This window comes from Phacochoerus africanus, chromosome 16 (assembly GCF_016906955.1).
Source record: "Phacochoerus africanus isolate WHEZ1 chromosome 16, ROS_Pafr_v1, whole genome shotgun sequence".
Classification (NCBI taxonomy): domain Eukaryota; kingdom Metazoa; phylum Chordata; class Mammalia; order Artiodactyla; family Suidae; genus Phacochoerus; species Phacochoerus africanus.
The window spans coordinates 13,939,007-13,955,405 of NC_062559.1; the positions used below are offsets into that span (position 1 = coordinate 13,939,007).

At 50.4% G+C, this 16,399-nt stretch overlaps 1 protein-coding gene and 1 long non-coding RNA gene across 9 annotated transcripts in view; one reads left to right on the top strand and one right to left on the bottom strand.

Moving 5' to 3' along the window:
• Positions 1-267: 267 nt before the first annotated feature.
• Positions 268-3,237, bottom strand: LOC125117250 (uncharacterized). Its single transcript, XR_007132556.1, has 2 exons — positions 2,237-3,237; positions 268-502 (listed from the first exon to the last, which is right to left on the bottom strand). It is a non-coding gene; the product is annotated as an uncharacterized LOC125117250 (long non-coding RNA).
• Positions 3,238-8,202: 4,965 nt separating this feature from the next.
• LOC125117246 (solute carrier family 23 member 2-like) overlaps positions 8,203-16,399 on the top strand; it is a 59,647-nt gene continuing 51,450 nt past the window's right edge. The window contains exons 1-2 of one of the 8 annotated variants that reach the window (XM_047762993.1): positions 8,203-8,448; positions 8,567-8,697. In XM_047762993.1, the coding sequence (XP_047618949.1) occupies positions 8,656-8,697 (42 nt within the window). In that variant the 5' untranslated portion in view covers positions 8,203-8,448; positions 8,567-8,655. Of the gene's footprint in view, positions 8,449-8,566; positions 8,698-16,399 lie in introns of those variants that run through there. The other 7 variants (XM_047762996.1, XM_047762995.1, XM_047762997.1 and 4 more) reach the window with 7 other exon arrangements.

The following is a 16,399-nucleotide window of genomic DNA, read 5'->3' on the forward strand; positions in this document are numbered from 1 at the left end:
TTGCTGCAATGGAGGTCCCACTGTGGCTCAATGGTTTATGAACCCGACTAGTATCTATGAGGACACGGGTTTGAATCAGGGGGTTAAGGATCCAGCATTGCCATGAGCTGTGGTATAGGCCACAGACACAGTTCGGATCCTGCATTGCTGTGGCTGTGGTATAGGCTGGCAGCTGTAGCTCCAACTTGACCCCCAGGAACCTCTATATGCCGCAAGTGTGTCCCTAAAAGGAGAGAAGAAAAAAAAAAAAAGAGTTGATGCAATGAAGTCGGCTTCAAGGAGGGTAATGTATTTGCTACCATTGGTGAATTGGACACACATGAGGTATATTTAGGAGGTGAATTTGGCGGAACTTGGGAAGAATTGCATATGGTGGACTAAACTCCAGATTGAGTGTTGGTAGGTGTTGGTCTCATTCACTGAGATGAGGCACATGGACCAAGCAGTTTCCCACCTTCTCTGGCTGTTAGTTTCTTCTGTAGTTCCTTCCAGTTATGCTGATCTAGAAAGAAAAGAAGATGGAGGCAAAAAGGGAGAAGCCACGTTTCCACGCGTGGAAGTGAACGTCAGCCTTTGAACCTCTCGCCAGGCTGCCATTCCGAGAAGGACTGAGTTCCCGTGAGTCTTGGTCAGAGCTGGGCAGAGACCACCCCCCCCCCCCCGAGGGCCACCTTGGGTGCTGCTCCGAAAAAGCATTTAGTATGTAGCCCAAGCTCCACGGCTACCGCGCCCCCCCTTAGAAATGATTCTGGAGAAGATGGATAACGAGGGCAGAGTATTTAGGTCAAACGCCTATTGAGAGAAATTGAGCCAAGAAAAGGCCAGAGGCCAAGACCACTTCTTGTAAAGCCGATCACAGGGCATTCCACACATGCCGGACGGTCTTAGTCTGCTGGGGCTGTGATGATAGAACTCCAACGGGTGTGGAGCCTAGGAAGTCCAAGATCAAGGCACTGGCAGATTCAGCGTCTGGTGAGGACCTGCTTCCCTGTTCGTACTGGGGAAGGGGTGAGGGAACTCCTGACATCTGTCTCCCTCTCTCTCTCTCTTTGTAATGGCCTCACCCTCCCCCTATGGAAGTTCCTAGGCCAGGGGCTGAATCTGAGCTGCAGCGGTGACCCACGCTGCAGCTGCAGCAACCCTGGATCCCTTAACCCACTGCACCAGGCTAGGGATCCAACCTGTGCCTCCACATCGACCTGAGCTGCTGTAGTCAGGTTCCTAACCCACTGCACCACAGCAGGAACTCCATCCTGGTTTCTCTTTCAGAGGGGCATTAATTCCACTATGAGGGTTCCACGCTGATGCCCTCGTCACCTCCCAAAGGCCCCACTTCCACATACCATCACGTTAGGATCAACATAGGATCCCACTGCGTGTATAGCACGGATCTGAGAAGGTCTCTGGCCCCCGGCTCCTAGCTGCAGCTAATTCGCCAAGAGGAGCCAGTGCTCACAATGGAGGGGGGCAGACGTGCAGGAGCTGGGAGGGTCCTCGGACCTGGGCTCCTCCACTGCCCCCCGCCCCTCCACTGCCGTCAACCCCCAGTAACAGGGGAGCTGCAATGGAGCCTGGTGCCCAGACATACTGTCCTCAGTGGGGCACTGGGGCTGGCACAATGCAGGGCCAACCAAGGGCTCCCTCCAAGATAACTAGTCCCGATTTGAGCACAGAAGTGGCGTGGGTGGGGGGGTGACAAACACCGATTCTGCTTTGTCCATGGCCCACACAACACAGTCGCTACCCCTGGCGACATTTCTAGTGATGCCAAGGTTCACCCTTCCCTTCTCCTTAGGGTATCTGTCACAGCTATGAATTTCAATCAAAAAATGCAGGTGGGGAGTTCTGTTGTGGCTCAGCAGGTTAAGAGCCTGTCTAGGATCCATGAGGATATGGGTTCGATCCCCGGCTTCATTCAGTAAAAGGATCTGGCATTGCCATGCGATGTGGTGTAGGTCACAGATGTGGCTTGGATCCTGCATTACTCTGACTGTGGTGTAGGCTGACAGCTGCACCTCTGAGTAGACCCCCTCCTGGGAACTTCCATATGTTACAAATGAGGCCCAAAAAGCAAAAAAAAAAAAAAAAAAGAAAAGAAAGAAAGAAAGAAAAGCAGATGGGCAAAAAGTAACAAAAGGTTAACTTATTTCGACCCTTCATTCTACTGAGATCTAAATTCAGAAACACTTCCGTAGTGCCAAGACTTTAGGGAAGGCTCCCTTTGGCCCCACGTTACCTGTGCTCACAGTAGTCCCCAGAGGCGTCTGTTGTCGCTTTGGTCCATGTTCTTCAGTTCACGTGTGCCCCCACGAGAAGGCCCTTATCATTTCAGGCCCACCAGCTGCCTTGACAAGCTCCGTTCTCTGATTCTCTGGCTCGAGGACCCAGGAATCATTCGCTGCTTCCGTGTCCAGGGAGGGCGCCTTTTGGGTCCCTGCACGTGGACCTGTCCTGCAGATGGTCCCTTCTGGGGTCTTGCTGTCCTCTTGCTGGACTCTCCCTCAGAAACAGGAGCACAGCCACTTCTTGGAGACCCACCCCCTACCAAGGCTCTTACTTTTTCCATCCCCCTTGCACTATTATTATTTCCAAAACATTGTTCTTTCCCAGTGGCTTCCTAATAAGTCTTATGTCCCCACAAAGAAGGGGAACACTGGCTTTGCCCCACCTGAGCTGTGCCTCGCTCTGTTGGTGAGCGATGCCCCAGGGTCTCTTGGGGACAGCTGGCGGAGACCAGATGCTGGGCAAAGGTCTCTCCCCGCCTCCTGGCTCCCTGCCAGTCCCTCCTCCTCTCCCTCCCACCCTGGGGCCCAGCAGAGTGTGTCTTGAATCTGCATAAGCCTCTGAGTGTCTCGACTGAAGGGGGCGCTCTGTTCCTTGGGCCCAATCTCCAGCCCCATCTGCTTTTTTGTAGCCATTATCCCTGGGCCTCTGGTGTCTGCCCCTGCAGGAGTGTGGGGGGCAGCCGGGGCTGGAATTGCGGGGGACCCTCATGGCTTCTGCCTCTGTGCCCCTGGTCTCCCGAGACCTTCCCAAGCACCCTTCGCATCCACGCTTTTAGCTGAGTTCATGAGTCAGTGAGTCCATTCGCCCTTGAAATGTCAGACAGCCCTGGAAGCACAGCCAGAAAAGGTGCTCACAGGCCCTAGATTCTGAAGAGCTGTCTTGGAACCACGCCTTGTTCGCTCTAGCTCTGCTGTGGGTTCACAGTCCTGAGCTCAGCTTTGCACTAAATCCAGCTCCCTGACTGTTAGGTGGGTTCCGGGGACCCCTTGGTGCATGTGCCCCAGCTTACAGGTGTTAAAGATGGTCCTTTGCCCTCCAGGAAATGTGCTCCCACCCACTGGCCCATGACACCTGCCAAGTACCAATGAGACCTGCCTGCCAGTTCTGGTAAACACCCCCCCTCCCCCTACCCTAGAGGCAGAGGCCCAGTAGGGGCTTTGGGGACCGGCCCCTTCCCTCTCTGGGAAGAAGGTCTGTTCTTTTAGAAATTCCCAGTCTGGCGCAGGGGGCTTAAAATTCACCCTCCATGGCTCTTTTTCTAGTGTTTTCCCATGAATCAGGAATGAGTCTAGTCCAGCCTCTAAAAGTCTGCACCGAATGTTCCATGGGCTGCCCTCTGCTGCTTGGGCAGCCACCCTGAACCCCGGCCTCAAGAGCCTCCCTATCGCTGTGTGTGACTCTACCAGGTTCCGCATGGCCAGCCGCGAAGGGCACAGCTCTTCTTCGGCTCTGTGATCAGTCTCCACTGCCTGAGGGGCCTCGGCCAAAAGGGTGAGACTCCACACCATAGGGTAGGACTCTCAGTCTGAAAAATCAAGGTGCAAGGAATTAACCATATTGTTCTAAAAACTTAGTCCCTGGCTCCAGCCTGTGGCCTTAGATCTCTGTCTTCTAGAATAGTGGAGGGGAGTTCCCGTTGTGGCTCAGCAGTAACGAACCCAACTAGTATCCATGAGGATGCTGGTTTGATCCCTGACCTTGCTCAGTGGGTTAAGGATCTGGTGTTGCCATGAGCTGTGGTGTAGGTCACAGACGTGGCTTGAATCCCGAGTTGCTGTGGCTGTGGTGTAGGCCGGCAGCTACAGCTCTGGTTAGACCCCTAGCCTGGGAATCTCCATATGCCGAGGGAGTGGCCCTAAAAAGCAAACAAACAAACAAACAAAAAATAGACTAGGTAGAGGGTTGGGAGAGAAAAATATCCACACAGAAAACATGCGTTAATAGTGCAAAGCGAGTGCCTGCCCGTGCAGTGACCTGCTGTCTCTTGGGGAAGGGAGGGGAGGGGCAACCCATGGGGGTGAATGAGTTCCAAGAAAACTCTATTTACACAAATGGGCAATGGGCCAGGTCTGGCCTGTGAATCAGAGTTTGCCAATCCCTGTTAATATAAACAGAGATTTAATTAAGCATGCGTATGGGAACTATTTAGACCCTGAGGCAGCTTTCCGAAGCTGCACATATTGAAATTAGAAGTTATGAAGTTTGCACATTGAAACCTAAAATTCTGCACCTCCAGTTCCTGTTGAAACAAGTTAGGGCTTGTTAAAAATTTAGAGAACCCCAACTTCCATGACTAATGTTGGTTTCTTGGCCTTTCAGGTCAAAAGTGTATAATTAACAAATTAGGTCTTCATTTCAGAGAAGCATCTTAGAAATTGTTTTCCCAGTACACTCTCGGGTTGTTGTTGTCACACTGAGACAATTGATTTGGCTGCGTAGGAATATATTGAGGTCGTCAGCACTGGCATCGATGTTATTATTTTTAATGCCCTTGAAACTTAACAGTCGTCGTTAACGAAGGGCGAAAGCTTGGCAAATGGCGTGGAAGTTATTCTAGAGAAAGAATCAGTTGAGTATTGGAGTCAAAGGGTAAGTTTGCAGATTTTTTTTTTTTTTTTTTTTTACTGTTGCACCTGCAGCATATGGAAGTTCCTGGGGAAAGGGTTGAATGGGATACCTAGCCTGGGACACAGCCAGGTCAACATACCGGATCCAAGCCACATCTTTAACCTATCTATGCCACAACTTGTGGCAACGCCGGATCCTTAACCCACTGAGCAAGGCCAGGGATCAAACCCACATCCTCACTGATGCTATGTTGGGTTCTTAATCCACTGAGCCACAACAGGAATGCCTATGGATTGGTTTTTTTGTTTGGTTGGTTGGTTGGTTGCCAATGACAGAAAACTCAAATCAAATTAGTTTTAGCCAAAAAGAGAACTTACTACCATACACAGCTTGATGTATGGATTCAGGTATCACTGGAACCTGACCTCTGTTCTCCATCTCAGCTCTGTTGTCCACACAGACCCCTTTCCCAGACTCTATATCCTGAGAGGGCTTCCGGAGCTACAGAGCAGCATCCTTTGCGTTCGGGATGAGTGAGAAAGAATGAATGTTTCTCTCCCCAGAGTCCCAGCAAAAGTTCCACTGCATCTCTTGGCTCTGGTTGGTTCCCAGGACTGTCACTAGTCCAAGGCCGTGGCCAGAAGTTGGCAGTGCTCCAACTGGTCCCTCATCCTCTTGCAGAGCAGCCACAGGACGGGTAAACTGTCTGAAGGCTGTGGGCTGGTTGCTGTGGGCCAGGATGGTTCTCTGGAGGACGATGAGGGAAGGCTAAATGGATTCTCAATGACAAAACCAAGTTGTGCGTCCTCAGTATAGCTTGCCCTTCTGCCGGCCTCCTTCATGCTTGTGGTCAAGGGTGACTTGCCCCAGGGGTATCTTTTGGCAACTTCCCTCCTTCAACAGTCAACTGCCAATTTATCCGACCTCAACAGTGAAAACGTCCAGGCCAAGCCTTCCTGCGTAGCCTACTCCACACACAAAGGTGGTGTGTCCGGTGGGAGTTTAATGCGTTATATGTGGAGAGGACCCGGACCTTCTCCTCCCAAAGTGCCTGATGCTGAGGAACCGCCTCAAATCTGGGAATAGAAGTTGATGTGTGAAAAGGTAATGGAAGGAGTTCCTGTGGTGGCTTAGCTGTAACAAACCCGCCTAGGATCCATGAGGATGTAGGTTCGATCCCTGGCCTCGCTCAGTGGGCTAAGGATCCGGTGTTGCCATGAACTGTGGTGTAGGTTTCAGACTTGGGCTGGATCCCGTGTTGCTGTGGCTGTGGTGTAGGCTGGCAGCCCCAGCTCCAATGCCACCTCTAGCCTGGGACCCTCCATATGCCGCAGGTGCAGCTCTAAAAAGACACACACACACACAGAGGTAATGGGAGAGTTTTAACTCCCTCATGTGTTTGAGGAAAAGATGGTGGGTTCCCAGAGAGACTCCATATACTTAAAACAATCTCTACCATGGCTTGAGCCAATCACTAGAACTAGATTTCTGTAACTCGAAACACAGGGTCATAAATAATCACACGTGAATGTGCTGGGTGTGTGTGGCGAAGCTCAGGCTGGTGTGTGTATGGGGTAGCACCATGATTCCAGCCGGGGAGGGAGGGCAGGGCCACCAGCTGGGGCTGTGGGAGAGTTGTGGGTACCCTTGGGGCTTTGGGGTGAAGCCAGGCCCCGCCTGTGATGAGTTGGAGGGACCAGTCTGTGGAAGTGACTTCTCAGGTGCGGAAGGCGGAGGAAAAGCAGAATACTGGCTTGTCTCCTCCTGCGAGCTTCTGAGAGAGGTGGGGACAGCGGCAGTGACCCCAAGCCAAAGAACAATGTGAGACACAGAGTGTCACGCCAGAAGGATGAGGGCGAAAGAGGGAGGAAGGCTCTGAACACGCAGTCCAGGCAACCAAATGAAGGCATCACGGGAGAGCATCCTTCTGCTTTGCCTCTGCCGGCAGCTGACCTGCACCATTGTAGCTCACGCTGCGGTGGAGACGAACTGCACCCCGAGCCCTCGGCAGGGGGCAGGAAGGACTTCAGGGCGGGGAGGGAAGAGTCCAAGAAGTCCCCCTTCCATGCTGCCCCGGAGGCGGCAGGCAAAAGAGAGGACCAACATGATCCGCCGCTGCCTGAGCCCGAGGCTCTGGGAGGGTGGGGTGTGGGGGCAGTGCCCGCAGCCCCCTCCCGGACCTGCTCCAGCCAGGCCTTTCCGGAGCAAGGACGCTGGTGGTGGTCGCTGCCCCCTGCCTCCTCTCCTCCTGCCCCGCCCTGGGCACTGCGCACTGGGTGCGCTCAGGGGGCCCAAGCCCCCCTCCCCCTCCGCGGGGGCGCATCCTCACCTTCGCTTCTCAGGTGCATGGGGGGCCCCCCCCGCACTTTTGTAGAGGATCCACGTTTCCTCTCAGGGTAGCATGGGAAAGCCCCTCTGTGGCCACACTCCCTGGACCCTCTGCCCTGAGCCTCGCCCATGGCATCCTCAGACCCAGACTCGGGGCAGTGGTGGGTTCTGTCTGGCATCTCCTTGACCCCCACAGCCTGTGGAACACGACTGTCTGGATTTGAATCTCAGCTCCTGCATTTGCTATGCATCTTGGGCAAACAGTTTAACCCATCAACACCTGAATTTGTTAATCTTAAAAAAAAAAATCTGATTTTTTTAAGATTAACAGATTTTTTAAGATTCGCAAAATCAGGATGTGATGCTCATTTTTTGTGAACATGAACATGAAGTTAGATAATACAAAAAAAAAAAAAAGGTGTAGTGCAGTGCACAGAGTTAAGTAGTCAGTAAAGGTCAACTCCTCAGTGACCTTTGACTCTCTTCCAACCTTGGTTTTCCTATAAGGCTTAAGTCAGCTCTGTCCCCTCCCTTGTCAAACTTTTCGTTGTGTGTTTCAGGGCTTCTTCTTGGACCAGCTCCCATCAACCTCTGTATGTGTCCAACCACGTGTTTCCCAAAATCTGGGACCCAGTGCCACCCATTCCAGAACATTCTATCATTATAAATAGCAACTACTTGCTTGCTTTGGACTTCAGAGGGCGGGGTTTACAGAGAATTTTGGAGGAGGCTTTTAGTGCCCTGGGCAGAATAAGAGTAAGAGGACACCTTCTGGGACTTGTTTCTCTGAAGGGAGGAGTGTTACCTGTTTCTGGGTGTTAGGGAGACAAGCACCCAAGGATTAGCAGCATTTTTTTCTCAGCCTCCCACATGAGGCTTTTGCTCCACCCATGAGCCTTTGCGGCCTCTCCTGGGTCAGCAGGAACAACCTTTCCTTCCCTAATGACTTCATTAGTGCATCTCAGGGGCCAGGCTGCTTGGGCTACTTTTTCAATGCTTGCATTCCAGCTCCACCAGCCACTAGAAATCAGCTTTAGCAAGCTGAGAAGCCTCTATGTTCAGCCCAGAGCCTCTCTCTCACCCCCCTTATCTCCTGCCCCTTGGAACCTGGCTTCCGGAAAGGGCTCTGCTGCCTGCCACATCCCCACGGGCTGCACCCTGAATTGTTTCCTTGGTGCCACGAGGGATCACTGACGTCTCTGCCATAACCTGTTCTTATCAAATTATGAAACTTTCGCTACCCTGAATGCACCTTGGTCAGCCGCGGTGAGCGGAGAGGGCTGGAGGGGAGTCAGCTGCAGATCAGCAGGTGGGGCTTGGAAGGCCCCACCCCTCCCCGGAGCTGGCCCCATCCTCCTCTTTCTCTCTCTTATTATTTTGGCAGACGCTGAGAAGTTAATCTTCCTCCACTGGAGCAGCTTCACTTCATTTTTGTCCTGAGAGGAAGCCAAAAGGAAGAGACCTCAAGCGGCCATGAACTCGGCCATCGCCAGCCCTGAGCACCCAGACCCCTCGGTGAGTGCTGGTGGGAGAGAGGGGCCGATGGGGGGTGGGGGAGGGTGGAGGCAGAAAGGAGGAAAGAAGCCTGGAGGGGGCCCCAGCATGGGGTCCTGATGCCACTTCATTTTCAGTGCTAAGGGCGGTGGCTCACCTTCTAGGTAAGACTTTGGATTCTTAGAGCTGTCCTGGAGACCTCACCCTCACGATGGCAGAGTCCTCTGTGAGTGCTGAACTCTGTGAATGAATTGCAAAGGAAGAAGGAAGAGCTGGAGGGTCCTCTTTGCTTTGTTGCATCTAAATGTTTGTTCTCCAGGTTTCTCAGCATTATGATTTCTTTGATCAGTAGCCCTTTCTGAGCAAAGCAGAAACAAGAAGAGAGAGAATTAACATTTATTGACTAACCCATTTGTCCCAGGCACTTTATGTACTTTCTTCCTTCAAGCCAATGAAGCATGCACCTCTGTTCCCATTTTAGAGATGAGGAGTCTGAGGCCCATCCAGTGGCCTGTCTAGCTTGTCCTTGAGCCCTGGTCCTATCATTCTCTCCAACCTATTGTGGCCCCTGAAGAAAAACAGAGGGAGGAGTTCCTGTCGTGGTGCAGCAGAAACGAATCTGACTAGTGTCCATGAGGATGCAGGTTTGATCCCTGACCTCGCTCAGTGGGTTAAGGATCTGGTGTTGCTATGGCTGTGGTGTAGGCCAGTGGCTGCAGATCTGATCTGACCCCTAGCCTGGGAACCTCCATATGCCTCAGGTGCAGCCCTAAAAAGACAAACAAAACAAAACAAAAAGCAAAACAGAGTGGGAACCCTCTGCCCCACTGTGGCCAGAAAGAGCCGCTACCCACTTGGCCCAGCCACAGTGTCTGTGGATGGGGCCACCCTTGAACCTAGGCTGGGTCACCCATGACTGTGCCTGGGGACCCAGGCTGCCAGACTCTGCCCACTGCTGGTTGGCCTTCTGGTGAAGAGACCCTGGCTGTCTCTTCTGGAAGAGCGTGGAAGGCACCTGAGAGAAGTTGTCCTTTCTTCTCCTCAGAATTCCTTCTGATAAAAAAAACAAAAACAAAATTCAACTGATTAAATTTAAAGCTGTAGTTGGCTTTACTCAGCGATTCATGAATTGAACTGTACCCCATCTTAGCAGATAGAAAGGAGCTTTGAGGAGCTGTACAAAATAGAAGAGTTTTACAGGGAGGAGGAGGGAGGACAAGGAAGTTATTCTATCAAAGAGTGTGTTGTTTCAGGCGAGGCCACTTTCCCGAAAGCAGGGGTCTATCAGGCAGGTCACCTCACCAGTGCTGAACAGGTAATTCCAGACTGACTGGTTAAAGGTTACATTCCTGGTAGAGACTGAAACTGCACTTAGATTATATATTAAGACTTGGTTTGCTGACATGGGGCTTAGCACAAGTGACTCCATTTTGAACCTTTTTTTTTTTTTTAACACTCTGCCTCTACCTCATGGAAGCCAAAAAAAATAAGAAAAAAATCCTGGGAAATAAGTTGAAGACTCCATTTTCTGAAGGCTGTGACATTTTCTATGTCTTTGGCTCACTTGAGGCCAGGTTGGATGTACAGGGGTCCGGGCGCATATCCATCTCCTTTCATTGCCTGTCTTTGCATTTTCCTCAAAAGCTTTGTTTCAGCACCCAGATTAGGAGGCCACTTTTCTGAGATGTTTTTGGTTTTCATGTGCATGTTGCTTTGCTAGAAGCTCCTAGGGATATAAACATGGGGAAGGCAGCTTCCCCACCCCAAGAGCTAATGACTTAGCTAAGGGAAAGCAGGGTATATACTTCTGGTACGAGGGTGGAAATGGTAAATTACACAACAGAGACAAGATGTGTTAGGAGTAAAAGGAGGACAATTATATGGGGGTGGGGAAAGCTGAAGGAGGAGGAGGCATTGAGCTCTTTGAAGACGGGTTTAGGGGAAGCAGGGTCCTGGGGATCAAGTGGGGACCACAGCCTGAGCAAAGACACTGAGGCAGGATAATTGAAGCCAGGTTTTGAGAAACCAGACAATCCTGTTGGCTAGAGTGGGAGTGTTAGGAAAGGAACCTAGAGGGACAAGTTGGGGCATGGGTGGCTGCATGGGCAATGGATGGAGTTAGAAGGCCAAGGGGTTCATCTTCCCCCCAGGAATCCTCCTTCCTACCACTGCTTCCTCTGCACCAACTCTCCTCTCGCTCTGCTTGTCAGCCCCAGGGAGCTGGAGGATGTCCCTCTATGCACAGGGATGCACCTTCCGGAAACTGCCCTCGATACCAAAAGAGGAGGCTTCCATTTTCCCCTTTACAAGGGTACCTTGGACAAGCCATGTTACCTCACTGAGCTTCAGTCTCTTCATCTGTAAAATGGGTTGTGAGAGTCAAATGAGAGGATGCATTGGCAGCTCTTTGCAAACTGTAAATCACCACAAAATGCCAAGTGACATCAGAACACCTCTTCTGAGCAAGTCTTTTGGTAAAATTATAGCCCATATGTTGAGTTGATGGACATCTCCAACCAGGAGGAGAGCTTTGCCCCCTCACACCAGTGTTCACTGGCGGGGAGCACTTCATTAAGAATTCACTCTGCCCAAGTTCTCGTTGTGGGTCAGTGGTAATGAACCCGACTAACATCCATGAGGATGCAGGTTCGATCACTGGCCTTGCTTAGTGGATTAAGGATCCTGTGTTGCAGTGAGCTGTGGTGTAGGTCGAAGACGTAGCTCAGATCCCATGTTGCTGTGGCTGTGTTGTAGGCCGGCAGCTGCAGCTCCGATTGGACCCCTAGCCTGGGAACTTCCATATGCCAAGGGTGTGACCCTAAAAAAAACAAATGAACCAAAAAAATGAATAAATAAAACTTTGCTCTTCCTTCAAAAAGGGGCTTGGAGGCTTTGATCCGCCACTGTGGGAGTCACGGATCTTCCTGACGGGGATTCTTCAGGGGTAAAGGCACTCCCCATGTTCAGATATGCCCTGAGGTGGGGCCTCTTCCACCACCATCCTTGAATTCCTGATCTCAAATATCTCTGGGATGTTGCTTGTTTCTATGTATGTCTTTAATAAGCTAGTGACTCATCTCTCACACACAGGAATCTTCCACCTGCTTATTTTATTTTTTGCCTCAGCACTTTGCCTAGGTGACATGAGGGGCTTAATAACAATGGATATAATTTGATCAGGCTCTGTGCCTTCTAACAGCCACTGACAGGTTTCACTGAAGTCACACCCTCTTATCAGAAGGAAAGAACCAGCTGTCCTCAAGAAAGACAAGTCCCCCCACCAAGTTCTGCTTTTTTTTTTTTTCCCATGTGGGGCCTCGTGCAAGGTCAGTTTCCCAGAAAACTGTTTTAAAGAGGTTGCAAAAGTGGTTTCCCTAACCTTGAGATGATCCAAGTTGATATCCAGACAGAAATTAGAATATTTAGAGGTCATCAGACTGAGAACAGTCTTTGAGTCATTGAATCTCTTTCTTTCTTTCTGGCCACACCCGCAACATACGGAAGTTCCCAGGCTAGGGGTCGAGTCAGAGCTGCAGCTGCCAGCCTACACCAGAGCCACAGCAGCACCAGATCCTTTAACCCACTGAGCGAAGCCAGACCTCCCTTTTTCTTTTTTCTTTTTGGCTTCACCCGCAGTAGTAACTGGAGCCACAGCAGGGACAATGCCAGATCCTTAACCCAGTGAGCCACCAGGGAACTCCCAAGTCATTGAATCTGAATAGGAGGGGAGAAAAAGGCCCCAAACCAACATTTCCCCCAGTCAGCATTTCACTCCCTGTCACCTTTTGGAGAAGGTATGAGGTGAGTTTGCTGGCAGAACACACAGAGCCCTGCCAGCCCCAGGCTTGTGACCTTATGGGCACACACAACAGGGTGCCACGCACATTTTGAGTATGTTTTCCACCATCGCAGAGTTAGAAGGGGAGACTGAGGCTGGGAGAGGGGAGGTGGTGTGCCTCTGGCTGCCAGGCAGGGCACTGACGGAGTACGTCTGCCCAAGTTCAAACTGCACACTCTGCTGTGCTGCTTGGCCTACCCGGCATCACTCCATCAACCAGCCAGTCAGCCAACTGCTCTTCCCTGCTCCCCTCCTCTTTCCTCAGCTGTCGCTCCTCTGTCCCCCTCACTGATTGTTCCACGAATTCACTAGAACTTCGTGAAAAGTTCTCCAGAGTTCCCTGCAACAGCCTCCAGTCCATCTCTGGCTTGGCCTTGACCTCCTTAGACAAAACCAACCTTCTTTCTTTCAGTATTTATTGGAAAAATATTTATAGAATGAGTATATTGACATAATAAAATGCAGTTTGCAGTAGATTATAGATGCAAAAAGTGCTCTTCAAAAATTCATAATTAACTGATCCATGGCCCAGAGGTAAATATCATTTCCTTACATGTGCTGCCGGATTATTCAGGTAGATATGATTAAATATTTCTTTTTATGTGCCCAAAAACCAACCTTCTTTCATGCGCAACCCAAATACCAAGCAGCAGCCGTCCATCCTTCTTTTCAGAAGTCTAAATAGGATCAGTGTGATGATTCAAAGGAGTTCTAACCAGTTAAGGATTTTTTTTTTTTGTAATCAATGAGCATATTCTTTATGGTCATTCATTTATGCATCCGTTCATTTATTTTCTCGCTCAGCTGATAGAGCTCTGAACACTAACTGCTAGGGATGGAGTAGAGAAGTTATGGGGCTTTCCAGCCTTTTGGAGGAGAAAGCATCTGATGGCAGGAAGGCGAGTTTGGGGCTGTGGTGGACATGCCTCTAAGGAGCAAAGCCTCCTCTAGTCTGAGACAGGGGTGGGGTAAGTCAGGGAAGGCTTCCAGGTGCAGTTTAGGGATGCCTGCTTCCAGGCATTGCTAAAGAGATGCTTAGAAGCAAAACTCTTCCATTTAAGTTTCGGGAACTAAATGTTAGGAGGTTGCTGAGCAAATGCTGTTCTGAGCCGTAGGAACATTGTGACTGCAGAGCTGTGCTGCGGTTAGATGGGTCCACCCACTATCAATAAGCCTGACCACAGCCCCGGGCTCCTGCGGCTGCCCGGAAGCTCAGTGCGCTGGGCCATTTTCTCTATCTCCCGTGTGCGGGCCCCGTGCACGGGGAAGGAATCTGGAGCAGGTTCGCCAGTGTCCCCGCACCCCCCGTCCCCCAGTGGAGCGGGAGGCCGGGCGCCTTCTGTCTCCACGCAGGGGTTCCACGTCCACTGCGTGGCTCGGTGTCAGCCACACCATCCCTGTTACGGCTTCCATGGCGGGAACTGATCGGTGTTCTGGAAACGGTGGTTCTTAACGAAGGTGGATTTATCCGTGCCGGAGGCATTTAGCAACGTCTGCAGACGTTTTTACTTTTCGCAACTGAGGGTGAGGAGTGGGGGGGAGGTAGGGGTGTGTGTGCTACTGGCATCTACTGGGGAGAAGCCGAGGATGCTGCTAAACATCCTACAGTGCATGGGACAGCCCCGCTCCCCCGCCACACAAGCAACGCAGCAAAAATGACCCCGTCCAAAATGGGAATAGTGCTGAGGCTGAGAAACCCTGTCTTAGAATATCTCATTCCCCAGGGACCAATGCTGTCCTGGAAGTGGCACAGGGACAGCCACTAGCTCCTGATCTGATGCTTTCTTGCCTCTCTTCACTTCAAAGCAGACGAGGAGCCCTCGCTTCCCCTCCCCACACCTGCATTTCCTTCCGCTTCTCCTTAGCGGGAGCCCCCATCCTTAGGAAGAGCAACTGGGATACTCAGCCTACAATTCTTTTGGAGACCCACAAAAATGTTTTCATTTCTTTCTTTCCTTCTTTCTTTTCTTTTTTCTTTTTTTCTTTTTTTTTTTTTTTTTTTTGTCTTTGGTCTTTTTAGAGCCTCGCCAGTGGCATATGGAGGTTCCCAGGCTAGAGGTCCAATTGCAGCTGAAGCTGCCCGCCTACACCACAGCAAGGCTAGATCAGAGCCACATCTGCGGCCTGCATCACACCACAGCTCACCAGCAAAGCAGGATCCTTAACCCACTGAGCAAGGCCAGGGGTCAAACCCACATCCTCATGGATGCTAGTAGGATTTGCTAACTGCTGAGCCATGATGGGAACTCCTGTTTTCATTTCTTTTAAAATCAGAAGAAAAAAAAGAATTTTTAGACTATAGAAAATGCCTTAATATATAATAATACCTTCATCTTTATATCAGTGTAGTCATATTAAATTTCTTTTATGGAAGGAGCCCGTAGAGAGATTAGCACTCGTGGAAGTCACAGAGCAGCCTTGATGCAGAAGTTGTTCTTTGAGGCTGTGTAAAGGGCGCTCCGGCTTAGAGGTGGGTGACTTTCACACCTTTTGCAGAACTTTCTCTGGGAGAAGCCCCCACTGCCCTCAGGGCAGCCCTGGCTGTGTCCCTGTGCAGACCTTGCCCTCCCTTGTGGTCTGACCAGAGCTCAGGACCCTGCTGGGGCCCATCACCTAGAGGTGCCTGACCTTCCTGCTGGTCCCCTTGTCGCCTTTCCCCCTTCTGCCCTCTTCTGGGACTGGCAGCTCATCATCATTATAACAGTGAATAGTCATTGGGCAGTTGCACCATGCCAGGCACTGGATGATGTGCTTCGTGATCCATTTTTCCCTGGATTTATTAGATGAAATTGACATATAACATTGTGTAGGTTTAAGGTGTACAACAGGTCGACTCGGTGTACTTACACATTGCAAAACAATTACCGCCATGGCCTGTAGCTACTACCTCCATCATGTCATATAATTACCACATTGTTTTTTTGTGGTGAGAACATTTAGGCTTTACTCTCTTAGCAACTTTCAACTGTAAAATACAATAGTATTAACTATAATCACTTTGCTATACATGAGACCCCCAGACCTACTCATCTTATACTATTTGTTTGTATCCTGTGACCAGCATCTCCCCTTTTCTTCATGTTCCAATTTAATTTTCTCAACTATGAAGTAGGTGTTCTTGACATTTCTGTTCTACAGAAAATTGAGGCTTGTAAATATTAGTAATGGCCCAAGTTTGCCAAGCTATACAGCCATTAAGTTGGAAGAGAAAGTTTATCATCCAAAGTTAATTTGGGATAAACGTGTAGGAATGTTAACTTGGCTTTTGACCCTAGAGCATTCTGTATGTCTGCACTTATTTCCGTTGATTTGTTATATCCATTCATTGATCCATCCACTCTGTCTATACTGAGCACAGGGACTGCTCTAGAAGCTGGGGCAACAAAGAAGCGTGCATTCTAGGACCTCACCGTCCAGCAGAAGAGACGGATTATGATAAACATGCTGTGATGGGGGCTTTGGCACAGGGCCAGCCTCTGCAAGCACAGACAAGGTCAGCCATACCATTGTGAGGCCAGAATCCACATTTACCTGACTATTATCTGTCCTTGGAGTTGGCCCCCATTCCCTCTCCACGAAGCTGCTTCTCTGCTAGGGCTTCTGGCAGGGCATCCACTCCACTTCACATGGAGGCGTTGCTGCAGATGCGTTATATAGAAAATCACTTGTCTTTTGAGTCTGTACCTAGGAATCCCAAGCTGGTCAGCAGTGACCTCTATCCCATTGCTCTTGCCTCTGGAAAGATGTCCATCTGTCTGTTTAAAATCATTTTGATTCCTTTTTTTTCTTTTTTTCTTTTTTTTCTTTTTAGGACATCACCTGTGGCATATGGAAGTTCCCAGGCTATGGGTCGAATCGGAGCTGTAGCTGCTGGCCTAGACCACA